The sequence below is a fragment of the Chiloscyllium plagiosum genome, unplaced genomic scaffold (genome assembly GCF_037043375.1).
Source record: "Chiloscyllium plagiosum isolate Xiang-an unplaced genomic scaffold, Cpla_swu_hap1 HiC_scaffold_38, whole genome shotgun sequence".
NCBI classification, from domain to species: Eukaryota; Metazoa; Chordata; class Chondrichthyes; order Orectolobiformes; family Hemiscylliidae; genus Chiloscyllium; species Chiloscyllium plagiosum.
This window is the reverse complement of record NW_028270176.1, coordinates 29,933,695-29,956,393: the sequence shown is the minus strand read 5'-3', so window position 1 is coordinate 29,956,393 and position 22,699 is coordinate 29,933,695. Positions and strand designations below refer to the sequence as shown.

Genomic DNA, 22,699 nt, shown 5'->3' with positions numbered 1-22,699 from the left:
TTTGGATGTGGAAGGCTCCTTTGGGGCTTTGGATGGAGGTGAGGGAGGAGGTGTGGGCGCAGGTTTTGCAATTCCTGCGGTGGCAGGGGAAGGTGCCAGGACAGGAGGGTGGATTGTAGGGGCGCGTGGACCTGACCAGGTAGTCACGGAGGGAACGGTCTTTGCGGAAAGTGGATAGGGGTGGGGAGGGAATATATCCCTGTGGTGGGGCCCGTTTGGAAGTGGCAGAAATGGTAGAGGATGATGTACTTTGTGGAGGTTGGTGGGGTGGAAGGTGAGGACCACGGGGGTTCTGTTTAAAAAAAAAGGGAGATGTCAGAGAGAGGAGGATCAGCTTCTTTGGGTCCTGCTGCTTCACACTAGCCTGCCTGCTTTCAGTGAGTAGCCAGACTGCCAAAACTAAATCAAACCAGAGAAAAGTTGATCTGGAAGAACTGGTCACCACCCTTTCATTGTAATGTTTAAAAAAAACTTGAAAGCCTTTTGTCTGAGGCAGTATCTGTTAGTTATAATCAAACTGGTCCTAAAACCCTTCAAACGTAGACTTTTCGGAGTGTGTGTCTTTTACGATCTCTCTGAAAAAAAAAGCCAAGGACAACATTAACCTTGTTAAAGGAGGATCATCATCACAGACCATCAAGAAAACAGACCAGTGCTTCTATTTCCTCAGAAGCATTCCTCCAACAAAATTCAGCATGTCCACAAGCTTCAACTTAGTATTGAAAGTATTTAACATTGTAAGGATTAATTAAGTTAAAGAGGTAAGACATAGCAGGAGAGCTCCAAATCATTGTGTGCTCCTCTTACTCACTGTGGAAAGCCGGGCACATTTCCGGTGCCCTGGCGCCTGCACGTGTGCAAGAAGTGTCTCCAGCTGCAGCACCTGAGGGCCTGAGTTTTAGAGTTGGAGCGGCATCTGGGGACATTGTGGAGTGTTTAGGTGGATTGGCCATGCTAAATTGCCCATTGTCAGTGGGTGATAGAGGTCAGAATATGTAGATAGATTTTGGAAAGATGTGAAAACAGCAGAGTTGTTGTGGTGGATGATTTTAACTTCCTATATATTGACTGGTACTCACTTTGTGATTGGGGCTTGGAGGGAGAATTTTTCAGCACCATTCAGGAAGGATTCTTGACATGATACGTAAACCGTCCATCCAGGGAAGGAGTTATACTGGGCCTGGTTTTGGGAAATGAGTCCAACTAGGTGAGTGTGGGAGAGCATTTTCGAAGTAGTGACCATGATACTATGTGTTTTAAGATACTCATGGATAGAGATAACTGCAGTCCTTGGATGAAGGTGTTAAACTGGGGGAAGGTGAACTATAACAGTATTAGGCAGGAACTGGAGAATTCTGATTGGAGATGGCTATTTGAGGGTAAATCTACATCGGACATGTGTGAGTATTTCAAAGGACATTTGATAAGAATTCAGGAGCAACATATTCATGCTGGGAAAGAAGGATAGGTTTGGCAAGTTACATGAATCTTGGATGACCTTGATCAGAAAGAAAAAGGTGGCATACTTAAGAGTTAAGAGGATTGGAAGTGATGAAGCCCTTGAAGTACGTAAGCATACAATGGATGGCATGGTGACTCAGTGGTTAGCACTGCTATCTCACAATGCCAGGGACCCAGGTTCGATTCCAACTTCGGATGACAGTCTGTGTGGAGTTTGTACATTCTCCCTGTGTCTGCGTGGGTTTCCTCTGGGTGCTCCGTTTTCCTCCCACAATCCAACGATCTATGGATTAGATGAACTGGCCATGGGAAATTACCCGTAGTGTTCAGGGATGTGTAGGTTAGGTGCATTCATTGGGATAAATGTAGAGTAATAGGGTCTGGGTGGGATATGCATCAGTGTGAACTTGTTGGGCCGAAGAGCCTGTTTTCACACTGCAGGGGTTCTATGATTCTATGAAAGTAGAACAGAACTTACACAATGAATTAGAAGGGCTTGGAGGGGTCACGAAAAGTCATTAGGCAACAGGATTAAGGAGAATCCCAAGGCTTTTTATACATACATCAAAAACAAGAGGGTAGCCAAGGAAAGGGTTGTGTAACTCAAGGACAAAAGGAGGGAGTGTATGTGTAGGTAGGTGAGCTCCTAAATGACTACTTTGTGTCAGTATTCACCAAAGAGAGGGAATTAGTGGAGGTTGATCTCAAGGAAGGGTGTGAAGCCAAGTTGCAGTTTACAAAGGGAGAGGTGTTGTACATCTGAAACAGTATTGTTACGAAGGGGAAATTGACACCCCTCTAATAATTAAAACTGAAACACTCAGAGAAGCTCACCCCATCTCATAAGCTGATAAAGAAGTGTGACAAGAGATATAATTTATCTCTCACCCTGAAATCTGTGATAAAGGAGTAGTTAAATGAAATAGATTCCCTTCAACCACTGCATAACTAACAAGTAACAATTTTTTGATCTAACTCCAGCAGTGAACAAATTAAAAGAATTACTAACAAATCGAAAATCTCTCTTTAACTATCTATTCCAGAATAAAACAAAATTCTAATAGGTTTCTGTTCAAATAAATACAAATCCCACTTACAAACCAAAACAATAAACGTTTTAGAACTCAGTCTGTCAAAGTTCACACAGAATATATCTTCTGAAATGCTCCTCGCTGTCTCCGCTGATCTTTGTGAAACGCCTGTCTCTGTCAAATTTTTGTGACAGGACTGTTCTCTGTGTGAATTCTGCAGTCTGGAATAGAAGCTAAACGTGCCATGGTAGCTTTTATGCTTTTTTCTGAGAGCTGGAAGTTGCTGTCGCTTCAGTTGGCTTGCCCCAACTGTCCAAAATGCTCCATCTCCATACTCTTGATGACCGATTGCTTTCTTTATAATCAGATGGTGTTGACAACTTTCAACCAATCAGATTTAAATTTGAACAGATTTTAGTATCTAAGGAGTAGGTTTAAGTTGGTCAGCTAAATTTGAAAATATTCTAGTCTTGGTAAAAATACTGCTTGGCTGTTTGATACAAGATGTTTCAGTTTGGGTGCTCTCTGTATCTGCACTTTAAACTGCTGCCCAAACATCCATTTTCTTTCAAGATACTAAACATGGGGAAGGGGGTGCGAGATATCATCTTTTAAAGAGACTATGTACTCTTCCCCTATTTTACAATTTTACACACCGACTTCGCAACAGTACTAAGGTAGATAAGTCCCTGGGTCCTGATGGGAGCTATCCCAGAATATTAAAGGGGGCAAGACAAGAAATTGCTGAAGCATTAACGTATATCTTTGTATCCTCTTTGGCCACAGGTGAGGTCCCAGGGGACTGGAGAATAGCCAATGTTGATCCTTGTTTAAGGAGGGTAGCAGAGTTAGTCCAGGCAATTACAGGCCTGTAAACCTCACAGTGGGAAGGAAATGATTGGAAACAATTCTCAGGGACAAGATCGAAACACATTTAGAAGCATGATGTAATGGTGGTAAACAGCATGGTTTTGTGTGGGGTAAGTCATGCCTCATTAACTTGATCAGGTTTTTTGAGGAGGTCACTGTTCCGAGACAGGGTAAACCCCTCTGCTAATTTAAAGCAGCAACACAGAAAAGGTTCACCTCACACCGTAATCTGTTAAAATTCAAGAGGCAAAGAACAATCCCAGAGATCACTACTTAAGATAAAAATTAAGAATTTTATTCTTTATGTCCAACAGAGAATATTAAAACCAACAACTATTTACAATTCCTTTCTCTTAAACCTATTTTTTACCTCCCATTCTACAATACTGGTCCGATAAAGATATCCTGATGAAGATTTACAAAAATAAAATCACGTTTCAAAAACCAGCCAACTTTGTTGATTGTTCTTTGTAGCTTTTCCTCTGTAGATTTTCTCCAGGTCATGATCAATGTTCTGCTGTGCAAATGTCTTATAGACAGGCACCTTTCAGAGAGCTCTTCAGCTAGCAGTCTATATTTATGGATGTCTCTAACTGTTCTCCCTCTAACTGTTCAAAATATCTGGTTTTATCCCTTAAAACATCAGATTATTTCATTGGTTTTGATGTTATCAAAAACATTATATTTCAAATTTGATTGGATTTTGGTATCTTGGGGCATAATTTAAACTGATTGGCCAAATTTGCCTTTTGTTTTTGTTCCATGGCAACACCACTGCAGCCATTTGTTTCCCAAGTGTTACATTGTTACCTTGTTCAGGACTCTGTGCTTTGTCAGTCCTTGCTAGCTTTTCAACTTTCTTAAAGGTACAGTACACCCCTCCACCATGGATCTGGTTTCAAATCCCATCTCAGGCAACTGTCTGACTGACTTAAGGTACAGTACATACCTTCACAACAGTAATGAAGATGATTGATGAGAGAAAAGCAGTTGGTTTTGTCAACATGGACTTCAGTAAAGCCTTTGACAATATTCCTCATGGCAGACTGTTACAAAAGGTGAAGTCACATGGTATCGGGGTGAGCTGGGAAGATGGATACAACACTGGCTTAGTCATAGGAGATGAGAGGGTATCCGTGGAAGGATGCTTTTCAGAATGGAGCATTATGACTAGTGGTGTTCCATGGGGATCAGTGCTGGGACCTCTGCAGTTTGTGATCTACATACATTATTTGGAGGAAAATGTAGTAAGTTTGTGGATGACACAAAGATTGGTGGAGTTGCAGATAACGAGGTGGATTGTCAGAGGATATTGCAAGATATGGATCAGTTGAGGGCATGTGCAGATGGAGTTTAATCCAGACATATGTGAGGTGATGCATTTTGGAAGGGCAAGTGCTTGTGGAAATTATACAGTGAATGGCGGTAGTATTAGTAGTTCCGAAATTCAGAGGGATCTGGGTGTGGAGGTTCACAGATCACTGAAGGTAGCAGCGTAGGTAGATAAGGTACTAAAAAAAGCTTATGGTATGTTTGCCTTCATTGGAAGGGACATTGAATATAAGGATAGATAAATTATGCTGCAGCTTTATGGAGCTTTAGTTCAGCCACACTTGGAATATTGTATTCAGTTCTAGTCATCACACCCCCAGCAGGATGTAGATGCTTTGGAGAGTTTACCAGGATGTTGCCTAGTATGGGGCATTTTAGCTCGGAAGGAAGGTTAGGTAGACTGGGTTTGTTTTTACTGGAACGCAGAAAGTTGAGAGGCAACCTGATAGAAGTTTATAAGATTGTGAATGGCATGGATAAAGTGGTAAGTATGAGGTTTTTTTCCCAGGGGTTAGTTACTAGGGCACACAGGGTCAAGATGCGGCAGGGGTGAGAATGTTTGGAAGAGATGTGTGAGATAAATGTTTCATACAAAGATGGTGAGTGCCTGGAATGTGCTGCCAGAGGAGGTGGTGGAAGCAGACACAATAGCAACATTCAAGAAGCACCTGAATTAATAAATGATTGGCAAGGAGATAGAGGGTGACAGATGCTGTAAGTGAAGACGGTTTTAATATGGAAGGGGAAAATGTGGGGGCACAGGCTTGGAGGGCTGAAGGGCAGTGTTGGTGTATTGGTCTTTGGTCTTATCAATTTCTATAGATGTATAATAGAAAGCATCCTATCCAGGTGCATCACAGTGTGGTATGGCAACTACTCTGCCCAAAACTGCAAGCAATTACAGTGAGCTGTGAACACAGCCCAGTCCATTATGAAAACCAGCCTTCCCTCCACTGACTCCATCTATAGTTCCTAATGCCTTAGTGGGTAGCATGGTGGCACAGTGGTTAGCACTGCTGCCTCACAACGCCAGAGACCCGGTTCAATTCCCGCCTCAGGCAACTGTCTGTGTGGAGTTTGCACGTTCTCCCCGTGTCTGTGTGGGTTTCCTCCTACAGATCTTTTATGAAGATAACTAAGAGTCAGTCCTTCCTCAGTATCATAAGCACAAGCAATTCCCATTCCTAAAATACATGAGTGAATCTGTGGACTACCTTGAGAGAGTTCTGAAGAAGACTCAAAGCTTCTGCACATTTTTCCTCTGTTTTGTATCCTCACTTTTAATGTTTTTTTTCACTATCTTAGCCTTGTTACCTTTCTCTTGGCTTATCTGATGGCTAGTGTTTCTGGGTAGTCAGTGCCTTCATCTGTCTGCTTGTGGCTTCATGTGCACTGTCAGTATCTACAGCCTGAGACATTGCAAACTCATATTTTTCAGTTCATACTTCAGGGTGTGCAGAACATGAGATGAGCTGACTGTCAAACTTTCATTTCTCTTAAACTTAAACTTAAAGGCTGCATTTTCAATTCTGTTGCAAAGTTGTTAATAGACTCTCTTAACTCCACTGGAGGCTCTGAAATTCATCCAAATCTTTGATTTTGCCTGAATCTTTTAGAGATTTTGTCTGGGTTTCTGTTGTCCTCTTCACTGAGTTCCAAGCTGTTTTAAAAAAATGTAATCTTTCATCTCTTGCTCACGGGAAAAAAGGTCGTTGATCATCCTTTCATTGTCAGTGCCTTTGAAGAAATTATAGAATGTTAGTCTCCATTGTTGTTGAAACTTTGCAAAATGCTCCTGTGACATCCTCGGCTGGTTAATTTGTTCTATAACTATCTATAACTAAAAGACAATCAAAATATGTAATGTGTGGCATAATGTCTGCAAGAAAGCCTAAAAATTTTGAATAAATTGGGAAAACCAACCCAAAACTGAGCCAGAGAAACAAAAAGAAACAGTAATTCATCATGTGTAAAAATGTAAAACAAAACTCATGTTGGCACTGAGTTTTGTTTTACATTTTCACATGATGAATTACTGTTTCTTTTTGTTTCTCTGGCTCAGTTTTGGGTTGGTTTTCCCAATTTATTCAAAATTTTTAGGCTTTCTTGCAGACATTATGCCACACATTACATATTTTGATTGTCTTTTGGTTCCCATGTGTTGGAGATAATTACACGTTAGAATTGGGAATATTGGAGCTCCTATCTAGAATGCTACTTATGCATCATATGACTGTGCACAGCAGTTGTGAATGTGGCTCCTGAGACCATGAAACACAGATCAATTGGTTCCTGACTAATTAGTTCCTGCGTCTTTACAGACAATACAACAAGATACAGCATGGACATGGAAAATGTAGCGGGGCCATGGAAGTGACATGGGGGTATTGAGAAGCGCATTAAACCAGCATGAGATATGGAAGGAGGTTAGGGTGATGGAACAACATGGGGAATGGGTGGGATTAGGGAGGTGAGGGCATGTGATGGCTTACCAGCCTTTAATATAACCAACTAAAATTCCGAAAATGGAGGCGGTCACTTTAACTGGCTCACCTTGGCTTTCGCTAGCTTCCTTTTCCATCTCAGAGTGACCTCAGGACATGATCTATCCCTCACTGCCCTCAAGTGAGCAGACCTGAGTTTCCCAACTCAACAATCCCATCACCTGCAGAACATTCAGCCTGACTTTGTGAAATAATTAATCCAGTGGTGTAGCCCCTAAACTACTGTTATTTCAAATGTTTATACATGTTTTTATTTAATAGCTCAGATTCTACCGGCAAAGCTTCCTACGTTTTTGGGATCCAACTGGTTGGAATGCACTCAGGGAAAAAGCAGATGTAAATAATGTACTAAGGATGATCCTGGAAGGAAGAGTGCCACCAAATACCAATGTAAGTTTCAATTATTTTACACTTTCACACTTCAATTAAAATGTAAAACATATAATTGGACTGAAGCACATGTGATACAAAGTGGCCAACCTTTCACACATGAATGACATGAATATTTTTTATTCATTCATGGGACATCGGGGTCGCTGGCTGGGCCCAGTATTTTTTGCCAATGCTCAGTTGCCCCCTTTGAAAAAGTGGGGATGAGCTGCCTTCTTGAACTGCTGCAGTCCATGTATACCCACATTGCCATGAGGGAGAGAGTGACACTGAAGGAACAGCAATATATTGCCAAATCAGGATGGGAATTTGCAGGGGGTGATGTTCTCATGTATCTGCTGCCCTTGTCCTTTTGGATGGAAATGGTCGTGGGTTTGGCGGGTGTTGTCGAAGGATCGTCAGTGAATTTTCTGCAGCACATCTTGTGTGTGATGGTAAGTATGAACCTATTGTCAATTCTCGTTAAAAACCCATTGGATTCCTTCATGTCATGAAGGGAAGGAAATCTGCTATCTTTCTCCAGATTGACCTACATATGACTCCAGACCCACAGCAATGTAGTTGAGACTTACCCTGCCCTGAAATGGCCTCCCCAGATAGTCAGTTCTATAAAACCGTTGTAAGTCTCAGTATAAAAGGAATAAAACTGGACAGACCACATGGCATCAACCCAAGCACCAGGAACATAAACAGCTCACACTGTCTTATCATTCCTGCAAAGTCTTCATTGATAACAGCTGAAGGGTTGTGCCACAAGTGGGGGAACTGTCTAACAGAGACATTGAGAATTGCCTTACCTTGTCATAGTCACCCTTCCACAAGTGGGGTGGCAGGTATTTGCAGAGGCAGGTCTTCACATCTGAGTCTGTCAGTGATGCTCGAATAGTGGTCAGTATCTTCGCAGATGGTTCTTGTCCAGTTTGTGCAATCCAGGACAAGACATTCTCTCAACTCAGTGGGGTTCTTGCAATTATTTACAAAGGTATTGAAACATTCCTTCTCTCCTCCTGGTATCTGCTTGCTGAGACAATGCTCAGAGTAGTGACCTTGGGTTTGGAAAACTTGTGTGAGGCATGCTCAATAACTCACTGCACTGATTCCTCCAAGGAGCTCAGGAGATGCAGAAATTCCTTCCTGCACACCCACTGATTCCTCCATTGTGTCTGATCTTGCCCTACAAGATTGTTAGGTGAGTTGAGGGTGATATACATGTCATAGCTGAAGTGAGTGAGTGTGAAACCTGTTGTTGTGTTGAGTGTGAGGGTGTGAGGTGGAGTCTCTGGAAGGTAGACACGAGGTGTGATTGTTAAACATGATCAATAAGGCAGTGACAGGGCTATGATATACTGAGCTGCATATGGTGTTAGTGCAGCAGTGGTTAGGAAATGGTCTCTGAAGATGAACTCACTGATCTTCACTACTCCTGTGAGGTCAGTGAGGGTTTTACAGACTGCAGCCAGGTCCTTGTAGTGACACTCCTTTGCTAGAACATAGGACACTACAGCGCAGTACAGGCCCTTTGTCCCTCGATGTTGCGCCGATCTGTTGAACTAATCTAACGCCAACCGAACTTACACTAATCCATTATCATCCATATGTTCACCCAGTGACCATTTAAATGCCTTTAATATTGGCCCCTGATGATCTGCTCACCTTCAATTTGTGAGAAAGCGAGGACTGCTGGAGAGTCATCTTCCATACAACTGGCACCATCCCCCACCTTTTCCTCTGCTACATTGATGACTGTATTGGAGGTGCCTTGTGCTCCCATGAGAGCCCTGAACAGTTCATCAACTTCACTAACACCTTCTGCCCTGCCCACAAGTTCACCTGGACATCTCGGGCACCGCCCTTCCCTTCCTAGACCTCTCCATCTCCATTTCTGGTGACTGACTGAACACAGACATCCATTTCAAACCCACCGAAATGCACATCCCCTCCTGTCAAAATGCTGTCCCTTACTCCCAACTCCTCCACCTCCGCCACATCCGCTCCCAGGAGGCTCACTTCCACTCCAGAACATCCCAGCTGGCTTCCTACTTCAAGGACCGCAATTTCCCCCCATCCAGCGCATCTCCACCCTTAAACCTCACCCCTGAACCCCACTCCTCCAATCGCAACAATAATAAAACCCCCTGGTCCTCACCTTCCACCCCACCGATCTCTGGATACAAGGCATCATCCTCGGCCATTTCTGCCACCTCCAGTCAGACCCCACCACCAGAGACATATTTCCCTCCACACACTCCTATCTGTGCTTTGCAGAGACAATTCCTTCCATGACTCCCTCGTTAGGTCCACACCACCCCCCCCCGCAACCCAGGAAAGGTGGCACCTTCCCTTGCCACCTGTGCCCACACCTCCCTGCTCACCTCTGTCCAAGACCCCAAAGATCTTTTCATATCCAGCAGAGATTTTCCTGCTCATCCGATAATGTCTCAGAATTAGAGGAGGCTTGAGTCATAATATTCCTTAATTAAATCCATCAACTTCTCAAAGGTTTTAAAATTTGGTGTCTCAGGGGGAGTTCAGCTCTGAATAACCAAAAAAGCTGCAGGTCCACAAGCTGTCAGAAAGATTACTCATTGGGGCATTTAAAAAACAATGCCATTTACCTGGAAAAACTGATGGATTCTTTCCACATACTGGATCCAGTCTGTGACAGCAGGATTCAATAAGTCAACCTTCCCAAATAACAGCATGATATCAGAAATGCTTACCCCTATAAAAAGGTGACTGTTGCAAGTGAATTTCTTCAGGAGTGGGCTTCTGTCATCGCCATAGAATTAACTATGCAAGGGCCAGTATCCCATCTCCAAGTCCCCCTTTATTTACATGAGGAGGCTCCTTCCAGCTCCCTCAGAGCCAACTCTCAGAGTGAACAGAACCTCGGACACTCCTGTATCTATCTGTCAGCCAGGGCTCCCTGATTGGACCAGGTTAACAGCCCCAATCAGGGAACTTCTATTCTATGGGATCCACCCGTCTGACCTTGTAACAATCACTCCAGATCTGAGCTTGCTGTCCCAGTTGAAGCTGTCTTCGCTGACTGGAGGAATGCTTTAGGAAGATCAATGACCTTCTCTATTGTGTGAGTCTAAGTACCACTATCTTCACTGTTTCCTCATTATCTGTTCCTCTGTAATCACCTCCCACCAAGACTCATGCTCTATTGCAGGCATCTTCAGTATCTTCCCCCTCTCCATCACCCTCACTCACCCCAATCTACAACCCCATAACCCTACATGCCCTGTGTGTCTGGGACACTGCCCACCTGCGCCAATAGTTATGGCTTTGTCACCTAACATCATCTCCAACGATGCTTGTATCCCACACACACAGCCACAATGGGGCAGAAAGAATCAGGAGGGGTATTGTGCTCCCTGTCATTCAGCTCCTCGGATCCTGACCCTGAGTAAGCCCTGGAGCGATCCCAGAGGCTGTCCCTGACTTCCTGTGCTGAGATCCCCTGAGGGAAGGCTACCCTCCTAAACTGGACTGAGGCCTGCAGGGAATGACAACAGAGACAAGCTTCCTGTCTTTGCGGCTGTGCTAAATGGAACAGCAAGGCAGCAGTTTATGGGCCTGGTATTTCAGGCTGAGAGGGCAAAACACAAAAAGGCAATGCAAGGCAGGAATGATGAGAGCACCCAGGTCAGCTCAATGTGACTGAGTGCAATGACAGTGAATGAAGAGCCTGGAGTCTGTTGCAGTCCATGAACTGGTTGTGTGTCCCTGAGCACACAGTGTTCCTGCTACAGTATTACAAGGATAGTTGTCAGTCCAGGCAGAGTCCAAGTCCCAAAGTGTCCTGTAAGTGAACTCAAAATGTTAGGTCTCTCGCTCTCCACCTGCTCAGTTTCGCCAACACCTTCTGTTTTTATTTTCGATTTCCAGCATCTGCAGTATTTTGCTTTTATTAAGAGTGAATGAGATGGACGGGTTTTCACTGTTAGACTGGGGAACTTCACTGTTCAGCAGGCAAGTTTCAAATGACCAGAGGGAAAGGGCCTTGCTCAACGGCTTCAGGATGAGCCCCAGGCGGAAGTGGGTACTGCAGATTCCTGATGAAGGGCTTTTGCCCGAAACGTCGGTTTTCCTGCTCCTCAGATGCTGCCTGACCTGCTGTGCTTGTCCAGCACTGTTCTACTTTCAGGATTAGCCCCTGTGAAACCAGCATCCTGAGGTGGGGCCTCAATACAGACTCTGTATGCAGTTACTAAGAGACACACACAGTACTGTACCTTACTGAGGAGTGCCCTCTCTACACATCATTGTGGACTGATCACCTTGAACTCATGATGTGGAGGTGTCTGTGTTGGACTAGAGTCGACAAAGTCAAAAACCACACCGGGTTATAGTCCAACAGGTTTATTTAAAACCACAAGCTTTTAGAGTCCCCACTCCTTCCCCAAGCAGCTAGTGAGAGAGAGAGTACATCGAGAGAATTTACAGTAAAAGATCAAAGGGTCATACAACTTACGCAAATGTATTGAACAACTCCAGATGGCTATTAAGTCTTTAATCAGTTAGAGTGGAGGCGCAGGCTTCAATTGATTAATATGTAAATCACTGTCTTAAAATAATTTAAAGTTTTCTCAAAAAAAAGGTCAGACAATGCGTTTTTGATGTGAGACCATGTTTCAAGTCTGTTTGTACATCATCCTGGAGCCAGACTGGTTTTATTTCCAAAGTAGGAATTTATAAAGTACCACATTGACTGTCTACAGATTGTATGGTTTCTGAACAAAATAGAATGTATCTGCAAATGTGTGCATGCTTGTGTGAGGGACAGTGAGAGAGTGTGTGTGCATGAGGGAGACAGAGCGCGCATGTGTGTGAGGGAGAGAGAGTGCATATTTGCGTGTGCGGGAGAGGGAGAGAGATGCGTGAGGGAGAGGGAGAGAGAATGTGTGTATGTGTGTGAGGGAGAAGGAGAGAGTGCGTGTGCGTGTTTGTGAGGGTGTGTGTATGCAGGTATATATGAGGAGAGTGTGTGCGTGGGTATGTGCCTGTGTGTGTGTGTGTGTGTGTGTGTCTGTCTGTGTGTGTATATGTGGGTGTGCGTGTACATGCATGTGCTTGAGAGAGAGTGTGAGAGAGTATATGCACGTGAGAGTGTGTGTATATGTATGAGAGAGGGTCTCTGTGAGTGTGTGTGAGTGTGAGGTAGTATATGAATGTGAAAGTGTGTGTGTGTGTGATTGAGTGAAAGAGAGAGGGAGAGCAAGGGAGTGTGTGTGAGGGAGAGCAAAAGTTTGTGTGTGTGAGGGAGAGTGTGTGTGAGGAGAGAGAGTGTGTGTGTATGTGAGGAGATGAAGACAAAGTGCGCAAGTATGTGTGCGCGTGTAAGGGAGAGTGAGAGTGACTGTATGTGTGTATGTGAAGGAGAGCGAGAGAGAGTGCATGAGTGTGAGGGAGAGGGAGAGACCGTGCGTGTGTGTGTGTGTGAGGGAGAGGCAGAGAGAGTGAGTGTGTGTGCATGTGTGTGTGAGAGAGAGGGAGAGAGAGTGAGTGTGTATGTGTCATAGAGTCATAGAGATGTACAGCATGGAAGCAGACCCTTTCGTCCAACCTGTCCATCCCGACCAGATATCCCAACCCAGTCTAGTCCCACCTGCCAGCACCCGGCCCATATCCCTCCAAACCCTTCCTATTCATATACCCATCCAGATGCCTTTTAAATGTTGCAATTGGACCAATCTCCAACACTTCCTCTGGCAGCTCACACATACCACCCTCTGTGTGAAAACGTTACCCCTTAGGTCTCTTTTATATCTTTCCCCTCTCACCCTAAACCTATGCCCTCTAGTTCTGGACTGTCCCACCCCAGGGAAAAGACTTTGCCTATTTACCCTATCCATGCTCCTCATAATTTTGTAACCAGCTATAGGATCAAGCCTCAGCCTCTGACGCTCCAGGGAAAACAGCCCTAGCCTGTTCAGCCTCTCCCTATAGCTCAAATCCTCCAATCCTGGCAACATCCTTGTAAGTTTTTTCTGAACCCTTCAAGTTTCACAACATATTTCTGACAGGAAGGAGACCAGAATTGCACGCAATATTCCAACAGTGGCCTAACCAATGTCCTGTACAGTCGCAACATGACCTTCCAACTCCTGTACTCAATACTCTGACCAATAAAGGAAAGCATACCAAACGCCTTCTTCACTATACTATCTACCTGCAACTCCACTTTCAAAGAGCTATGAACCTGCACTCCAAGGTCTCTTTGTTCAGCAACACTCCCTAGGACCTTACCATTCAGTGTATAAGTCCTGCTAAGATTTGCTTTTCCAAAAATGCAGCACCTCGCATTTATCTGAATTAAACTCCATCTGCCACTTCTCAGCCCATTGGCCCATCTGATCAAGATCCCGTTGTAATCTGAGGAATCCCTAGTTGCTGTCCACTACACCTCAATTTTGGTGTCATCTGCAAACTTACTAACTATACCCCTTTTGCTTGCATCCAAATCATTTATGTAAATGACAAAAATAGAGGACCCAGCACCGATCCTTGTGGCACTCCTCTGGTCACAGGCCTCCAGTCTGAAAAGCAACCCTCCACCACCACCCTCTGTCTTCTACCTTTGAGCCAGTTCTGTATCCAAATGGCCAGTTCTCCCTGTATTCCATGAGATCTAACCTTGCTAATCAGTCTCCCATGGGGAACCTTGTCGAACGCCTTACTGAAGTCCATATAGATCACATCTACTACTCTGCCCTCATCAATCCTCTTTGTTACTTCTTCAAAAAACTCAATCAAGTTTGTGAGACATGATTTCCCACACTCAAAGCCATGTTGACTATCCCTAATCAGTCCTTGCCTTTCCAAGTACATGTACATCCTGTCCCTCAGGATTCCCTCCAACAACTTGCCCACCATTGAGGTCAGGCTCACTGGTCTATAGTTCTCTGGCTTGTCCTTACCACCTTTCTTAAACAGTGGCACCATGTTAGCCAACCTCCAGGTTTCCAGCACATTACCTGTGACTATCGATGATACAAATATCTCAGCAAGAGGCCCAGCAATCACTTCTCCAGCTTCCCACACAGTTTTAAGCCCCAGGTCCTGGAGATTTATCCACCTTTACGCATTTCAATACATCCAGCACTTCCTCCTCTGTAATGTGGACATTTTGCAAGGGGTCACCATCTATTTCCCTATATTCTATATCTTCCATATCCTTTTCCACAGTAATTAATGATGCAAAATACTCATTTAGTATCTCCCCCATTTTCTCCACGCAATGGCTGCCTTTCTGATCTTTGAGTGGGAGAAAGTGAGGACTGTAAATGCTGGAGATCAGAGCTTCAGAATGTGTTGCTGGCGAAACGCAGCAGGTCAGGCAGCATCCAAGGAGCAGGAGCATCGACGTTTTGGGCATAAGCCCTTCTTCAGGATCTCCTGCTCCTTGGATGCTGCCTGACCTGATCTTTGAGGGGCCCTATTCTCTCCCTAGTTACCCTTTTGTCTTTAATGTATTTGTAAAACCCCTTTGCATTCTCCTTAATTCTATTTGCCAAAGATATGTCATGTCCCCATTTTGCCCTCCTGATTTCCCTCTTATGTATACTCCTACTTCCTTTATACTCTTCTAAGGGTTCATTCGATCTATCCTCTCTGTACCTTACATATGGTTCCTTCTTTTTCTTAACCAAAACACTCAATTTCTTTAGGCATCCAGCATTCCCTATACCTACCAGCCGTCCCTTTCACCCTGACAGGAATATACTTTCTCTGGATTCTTGTTATCTCATTTCTGAAGGCTTCCCATTTTCCAGCCGTCTCTTTACCTGCGAACATTTGCCTCCAAGCAGCTTTAAAAATTTCTTGCCTAATACCGTCAAAATTGGCCTTTCTCCAATTTAGAACTTCAACTTTTAGATCCGGTCTGTTCCTTTCCATCACTATTTTAAATCTAATAGAATTATGGTCGCTGGCCCCAAAGTGCTTCCCCACTGACACCTCAGTCACCTGCCCTGCCTTATTTCCCAAGAGTAGGTCAGGTTTGGCACCTTCTCTAGTAGGTACATCCACATACTGAATCAGAAAATTGTCTTGTACACACTTAACAAATTCCCCTCCATCAAACCCTTAACACTCTGGCAGTCCCAGTCTATGTTTGGAAAGTTAAAATCCCCTACCATTATCACCCTATTATTCTTACAGACAACTGAGATATCCTTACAAGTTTGTTTCTGACTATTCAGGGGAGAGAGATTGCAGGTGTTTGTGTGAGGAAGAGGGAGAGTGAGGGAGTGTGTGTGAGGGAGAGGGAGAGTGTGTGTGTGTGTGTGTCTGTGTTTGAGGGAGAGGGGGTGAGTGGGAGAGACAGACACTGTGTGTGTCTGTGTGTGTATGTGTGAGAGAGAGCGAGAAAGAGTGCATGTGTGTGTGAGGGAGAGAGAGAGTGCGTGTGCATGAGGGAGAGGAAGATTGTGTGTGTGGGAGGGGGATAGAGGGGAAAGTGTGTGAGGGAGAGGAAGAGAGAGTGCGTGTGTGTGAGGGAGAGGAAGAGAGAGTGCGTGTGTGTGAGGGAGAGGAAGAGAGAGTGAATGTGTGTGTGAGGGAGAGGAAGAGAGAGTGCGTGTGTGTGAGGGAGAGGAAGAGAGAGTGCATGTGTGTGTGAGGGAGAGGAAGAGAGAGTGTGTGTGTGTGTGAGGGAGAGGAAGAGGGAGAGAGAGTGCGTGTATGTGTGTGAGGGAGAGAGAGTGCTTGTATATCTATGTGGGAGAGGGAGAGAGAGTGCGTGTATATCTGTGTGGGAGAGGGAGAGAGAGTGCACGTGTGTGTATGTGGGAGATGGATAGAGAATGTGTGTGTGTGTGTGTGTGTGTGTGTGTGTGTGTGTGTGTGTGTGTGTGTGTGTGTGTGTGTGTGTGTGTGTGTGTGTGTGTGTGTGTGTGTGTGTGTGTGTGTGTGTGTGTGTGAGAGAGATCGAGTGTGTGAAGGAGAGAGAATGTGTGTGTATGTGAGAAGGAGAGGGAGACAAAGTGCGTGTGCGTGTGTGAGAGCGAGAGAGAGAGAGAGCGTGTGTCTATCTGTCTGTCTGTGGGTGTGCATGCGCATCCATGTACTTGAGAGGGAGTATGTGTATGCTTGAGAGAGTATATGCCTGTGAGAGTATGTGTGTATGAGAAAAGGTCGTGTGTGTGTGTGTCTGAGAGTATATGCGTGTGTGAGAGAGGGTATGTGTGAGTGTGTGTGTGTGAGAGAGAGAGAGAGAGTGTATGTGTATGAGAGACGGTCTGTGTGAGTGTGAGGGAGTATATGAATGTAAGAGATTGTGTGTATTAGACAGCCTGCGTGTGAGAGACTGTGTGTCTATGTGTGGGAGAGGGAGAGAGAATGTGTGTGTGAGGGTGTGTGTATGTAAATGTGTGAGGGGCAGAGTGTGGTTGGGTACATGTGTATGTGTGTGTGTGAGCGAGAGAGTGTGGGGGTGTGGGTGTGGGTATGTGAGTGAGTGAGGGAGAGTGAGACAGTGTGTGTGTCTGTGTGTGAGGGAGAGGGGGTGAGTGGGAGAGAGAGAGAGAGTGTGTGAGTTTGTGTGTGTGTATGAGAGAGAGAGCGAGAAAGAGTGCATGTGTGAGGGAGAGAGAGAGAGTGCATGTGTGTGCGCGTGTGCATGAGGGAGAGGAAGAGTGTGTGTGTGTGTGTGTGGGAGGGGGGTAGAGGGAGAGAGAAAGAGTGTGTGTGTGAGGGAGAGGGAGAGAGAGTGTGCACGTGTGAGGGAGAGAGAGAGTGTGTGTGTGTATGTGTGTGTGTCTATCTGTTTGTGGGTGTGCGTATGCATCCATGTGCTTGAGAGGGAGTGTGTGTGTGTGTGTGAATGTGTGTGCTTGAGAGAGTGTGTGAGTGAGTATACGCCTGTGAGAGTATGTGTGTATGAGAAAAGGTCTGGTGTGTGTTTGTGTGAGAGAATGTGAGAGAGTCTGAGAGAGTGTGTGTGTGAGAGAGATAGAGAGTGTATGTGTATGAGTGTGGGTCTATGTGAGTGTGAGAGTTTGAGGGCGTATATGAATATGAGAGAGTGTGTGTATGAGAGAGCCTGTGTGTGAGTGTGTGTGTGTGTGTCTATGTGTGGGAGAGGAAAAGAGAATGCATGTGTGTGAGGTGTGTATATGTAAAAGTGTGAGAGGCAGAGTGTGGGTGGGTAAATGTGTATGTGTGTGGGTCTGTGTGTGAGGGAGAGGGAGTTGGGAGAGAGAGAGAGTGTGTGTGTGAGAGAGCGAGCAAGAAAGAATGTGTGTGTGAGAGAGAGCGTGCGTGTGCGCATAAGGGAGAGGAAGAGAGTGTGTGAGTGTGTGTGTGGGGGTGGGTAGAGAGGGAGAGTGTGTGAGGAAGAGGAAGAGCGAGTGCGTGTGTGCATGTGAGGGTGAGGGAGAGAGAGTGCGCGTGTGTGTGAGGAAGAGAGGGAGAGAGTGTGCATGTGTATGTTAGAGAGAGGGAGAAGGAGAGGGAGACAAAGTGCGTAAGTGTGTTTATTTGTGTGTATGAGAGAGAGGGTGACGGAGAGGGAGAAAGAGTGTGTGTGTGTGAGAGAGTGGGAGAGACGGTGTATGTCTGTGAACGAGAGGGAGTGAAAGTGTATGTGTGTGTGTGTGAGGTAGTGGGAGAGAGTTATTTTGTGTTGAGAAAGGGAAAGGAAGAGAAACTGCACGTGTGTGTGAGAGGGAGAGGGAGAGAGAGTGCACAAGTATGCAGTGTGTCAGGGAGAGGGAGAGAGAGTTCATAAGTGTGAGTGTGTGCACGCATGCAAGGGGAGGAGAGAGTGTTTGTGTATATGCGCGCATGTGTATGTGAGGGAGAGGGAGAGAGTGTGTTTGAGGAAAAGGGAGAGTGCGTATGTATATGTGAGGGAGAGGGAGACAGAGTGCATGTGTGTACACGAGGGAGAGGGGGACAGAGTGTGTGGGTGTGTGAGGGAATGGGAGAGAGTGCACGTGTATGTGTGTGTGTGAGGGAGAGTGAGATAGAAAGTGTGTGAGGTAGAGGGAGAGAGTGCGTGTGTGTGCGTGTGCATGCATGTACACGTGCGAGAGAGAAGGAGAGTGTGTGTGCGTATATGTAAGGGATAGCGAGAGAGAGTGCGTGGGTGTGTGAGGGAGAGGGAGAGAGAGTGCATGTGTGTATGTGATGCACAGGGAGATCATGTGTGTGTGAGAGAGAGAATAAGAGGGAGAAGGAGATAGAGTGCATGCATATGTGTCTATGTGTGAGGGACAGAGAGAATGTGTGCGGGCGCACGTGTGTGTGAGGGAGAGGGAGAGAGAGTGTGTGTGTGAGCGAGAAAGAGAGAGAGTGCGTGTGTGAGGGAGAGAATGTGTGTGTGTTTGTGTCTGTGTGTGTGAGGGGGAGAGAGTTCGCGTGTGTATGTGTGTGTGTGTGTGAGACAGAGAGTGTGTGTGTTTGAGGGAGAGAGAGAGAGTGCGTGTGTGAGAGAGGGTGTGTGTATGTGAGCATGTGTGAGGGAGAGAGTTCTTGTGTGTGCATGTGTGTGTAAGGGAGAAGGAGACAGAATGCATGTGTGAGGGAGAGAGAGTATGTATGTGTAACACACTTGAGAGAGTGTGTGAGAGAGAGTATACACCTGTGAGAGTTTGTGTGTGCATGTGTGTAGGAGAGAGAATGTTTATGTTTGCGTGAGAGAGAGTGCATGTGTGTATGTCAGGGAGAGAGAGAGAGTGTGTGCTTGTGTGCGAGAGACGGAGAGAGAGTGTGTGTGTGTCTGTGAGGGAGAATGTGTGTGTGCGTGTGTGTGTGAGGGAGAGATAGAGAATGCATGTGTGATGGAGAGAATGCGTGAGTGTCTCAGTGTGTCAGGGAGAGGGAGAGAGAGAATGTGTGTGTGTCAGGGAGAGGGAGAGAAAGTGCATATGTGTGTGAGGGAGAGGGAGACAGAGTGCATATCTGTGTGTGTGGGGGGAGGGAGAAAGTGAGTGTGTGTGTGAGGGAGAGAGTGAGTATGTGAGTGGGAGAGAGAGAGTGTGTGTGTGTGTGTATGAGTGCGTGAGGAAGAGTGAAAGAGAGTGCATGCATGTATGTTAGGGAGAGGGAGAGAGGGTGCGTGTATGTTTGTGTGTGAGGGAAGTGAGAGAGAGAGAGAGGGGGAGAGAGGGAGAACAAGAGAAAGTGTGTATTTGTCTGTGAGGGAGAGGGAGAGAGAGCGCATATATGTGTGCACGTGAGGGAGAGTGAATGTGTGTGTGTGAGGGAGAGGGAGAGAGTGCGTTTGTGTGAGGGTGTATGTATGAAGGAATGTGTGAGGAGAGAGTTTGGGTGGGTAAGTGCCTGCATATGTGTGTGTGTGTGTGTGTGTGTGTACTTGAGAGAGAGTGTGAGAGAGTATACCCTTGTGAAAGTGTGTGTATATGAGAGAGGGTCCGGTGTGTGTGTATGTGTGTGTGTGTGTGTGTGAGAGAGAGAATGTGAGTGTGAGGCAGTACATGAATGTGTGAGAGTGTGTATATGAGAGAGGGTATGTGTGAATGTCTGAGTGAGTATGTGAGTGTGAGGGAGTATATGAATGTGAGAGAGTGTGTGTATGAGAGAGCCTGTGTGTGTATGCGTGTGTATGAGAGAGGGGGGACAGCGAGACTGTGTGCGTGTATGTATGTGTGAAGGAGATGTGTGTGAGAGGGAGAGAGAGTTCGTATGTGAGAGAGAAGGAGACAGTGTGTGAGAGGGAGGGCAAGAGAGTGCATGTGTGAGAGGGAGAGCGAGGGTGTGTATGTGTGTGTGTGTGAGAGAGAGAGAGGGAGAGAGTGCATGTATGTGTGTAAGGAAGAAAATGCGTGTGTGTGTGTGTGATGGAGAGGGAGAGACAGTGCGTGTGCATGTATGAGGGAGAGAGAGAATGATGTGCGTGTGAGAGAGAGAGAGGAAGAGGGAGTGTGTATGTCAGCATGAGTGAGTGAGAGAGTGTGGGTGGGTATGTGTCTGTCTGTGAAGAAGAGAGTGCGTGTGTGTCTGTGTGTGTGAGGGAGAGGGAGGGAGTGCGTGTGTGTGTGAGACGGTGTGTGTATGTGTGAGGGACAGTGTGGATGAGCATGTGCATGAGGGAGAGGGATAGAGAGACCATGTGTGTGTCTGTGGGAGTAGAAGAGAGTGTGTGTGTGTGCATGTAAGCATGAGTGAGGGAGAGTATGGGTGGGTATGTGTCTGTGTCTGTGTGTGAGAGAGAGAGAGAGAGAGAGAGAGAGAGAGAGAGAGAGAGAGAGAGTGTGTGTGTGTGTGTGTGTGTGAGAGAGAGTAGGAGAGGAAGAGAGTCCGTGTGTGTGAGAGGGTGTGTGTAAGCATGTTTAAGGGGGAGCGTGTTGGTGGGTATGTGTCTGTGTCTGTGAGGGAGACAGAATGCGAGTGTGTGTGTGTATGTAAGCATGTGTGAGGGAGAGGGAGTGCGTATGAGAGAAAGGGAGAGAGAGTGTGTGTGTGTGAGGGAGAGGGGGAGCGTGTGTGTGAGAGTGTGAGGGGGAAGGAGTGAGAGTGCATGCGTGTGTGTGCGGGGAAGAGGGTGAGACAGTGCATGTGTGTGTGAGGTAGAAGGAGAGAGAATGTGGGTGTATGTATGTGTAAGGGAGAGGGAGACAGAATGCGTGTAGGTGTATAAGGGAGAGAGAGAGTGTGTGTTTGTATGCACGTGTGAGGGAGATGAAGAGACTGCTTGTATGTGTGTGAGAGGGAGAGGGAGAACGTGTGCTTGTGAGTGAGAGAGTGTGAGGGAGAGGGAGAGAGTGCATGTGTATGTTGGAGAGGGAGAGAGATTGCATGTGTGTGAGTGAGGGAGAGAGAGAATGCATGTGTGTATGTGAGGGAGAGGGAGAGAGAGTGCGCGTGTGTGTTGGATAGGGAGGGAGAGTGCATGTGTGTGAGTGAGGGAAAGAGAGAGTGTCTGTATGTGTGTGAAGGAGAGGAAGACAGAGTGTGTGTGAGGGAGAGGGAGAGGCAGTGTGTTGTGTGTGAGGGAGAGAGAGTACATAAGTGTGTGTTTGTGTGAGCGAGGGAGAAGGTGAGAGTGTATGCGTGTGTGTGAGGGAGAGAGAGTACATAAGTGTGTGTTTGTGTGAGCGAGGGAGAAGGTGAGAGTGTATGCGTGTGTGTGTGAGAGAGAACGAGAGAGAATGTGGATGTCTGTGTGAGGGAGAGGGAGGGATTGTATTAGTGTGTGTGTGTGAGGAAGGGCAAGGGTGAGTGTGTGTGGTGTGTGAGGGAGAGAGAGTGAGTGTGTGTGTGTAGTGTGTGAGGGAAAGGGATAGAGTGCGTGTGAGAGTGAGGAGAGGGAGAGAGTGTGTGTGTTTTTGTATCTGAGGGAGAGGGAAAGACTATGGGTGTGTGAGGGAGAGGGAGAGAGAATGTGTGTGTGAGAGGGTGTGTGTATGTAAGCATGTGTGAAGGAGGGTGTGTCTGTGTGCGTGTCTGAGAGAGTGTATGTTTGTGTTTGTATTCATCTAACCTGCAGAACACGGGGAGAATTTGCAAACTCCCCACAGACAGTTGCCTGAAGTGGGATTTCAAACCAGATCCCTGTTGTTATAAAGGTGCAGAGGTCTCGTACCTTGAAGAGAGTTGAAAAGCTACCAAGGCCTGAGGGCACAGCCGGACATAGCACAAAAATGTTCTGAACAGGGCAACAATGTAACACTTGGTGGAGATGGCTAGCAGTAGCTGGGTTGAGACAAACAAAATTCACATTTGGCCATTCAGTTTAAATTATGCCCCAAGATAACAAAATCCAATCAAGTTTGAATTTAGTATTTTGATAATATTAAAACAAATGAAACAATCCAATGTTTTGGGATATAAAACTGGACGTTTTTGAATAGTTAAAAGAAAACTGCCACAGAGACTGCTAGCTTAAGAGCTCTCTGGGAGGTAACTGTCTGTGAAAGGAGTTTGCACAGCAGAGCATTGAAACTGGCTGATAAGTTTCTCCACCCCATTCTCCTACTTTGTCCTGGTAACCCTTGATCCCCTTGATACTCAAGAACCTATCTGTCTCAGTCTTAAATATACTCAATGACCTTCTATGGCAGTGAATTCCATAGATTCCCCACTCTTTGCCTGAAGACGTTTCTCATTATCTCTGTTCTAAAGGGGCTCTGCCCT

General features: G+C 45.9%; 1 protein-coding gene across 1 annotated transcript in view; it reads left to right on the top strand.

Moving 5' to 3' along the window:
• The window catches only part of LOC148139368 (interferon-induced protein 44-like), a 36,777-nt gene that overhangs the window by 1,309 nt on the left and 12,769 nt on the right, over positions 1-22,699 (top strand). The window contains exon 4 of the mRNA XM_087980734.1: positions 7,460-7,588. Within this exon, the coding sequence (XP_087836860.1) occupies positions 7,460-7,588 (129 nt within the window). The remainder of the gene's footprint in view (positions 1-7,459; positions 7,589-22,699) is intronic.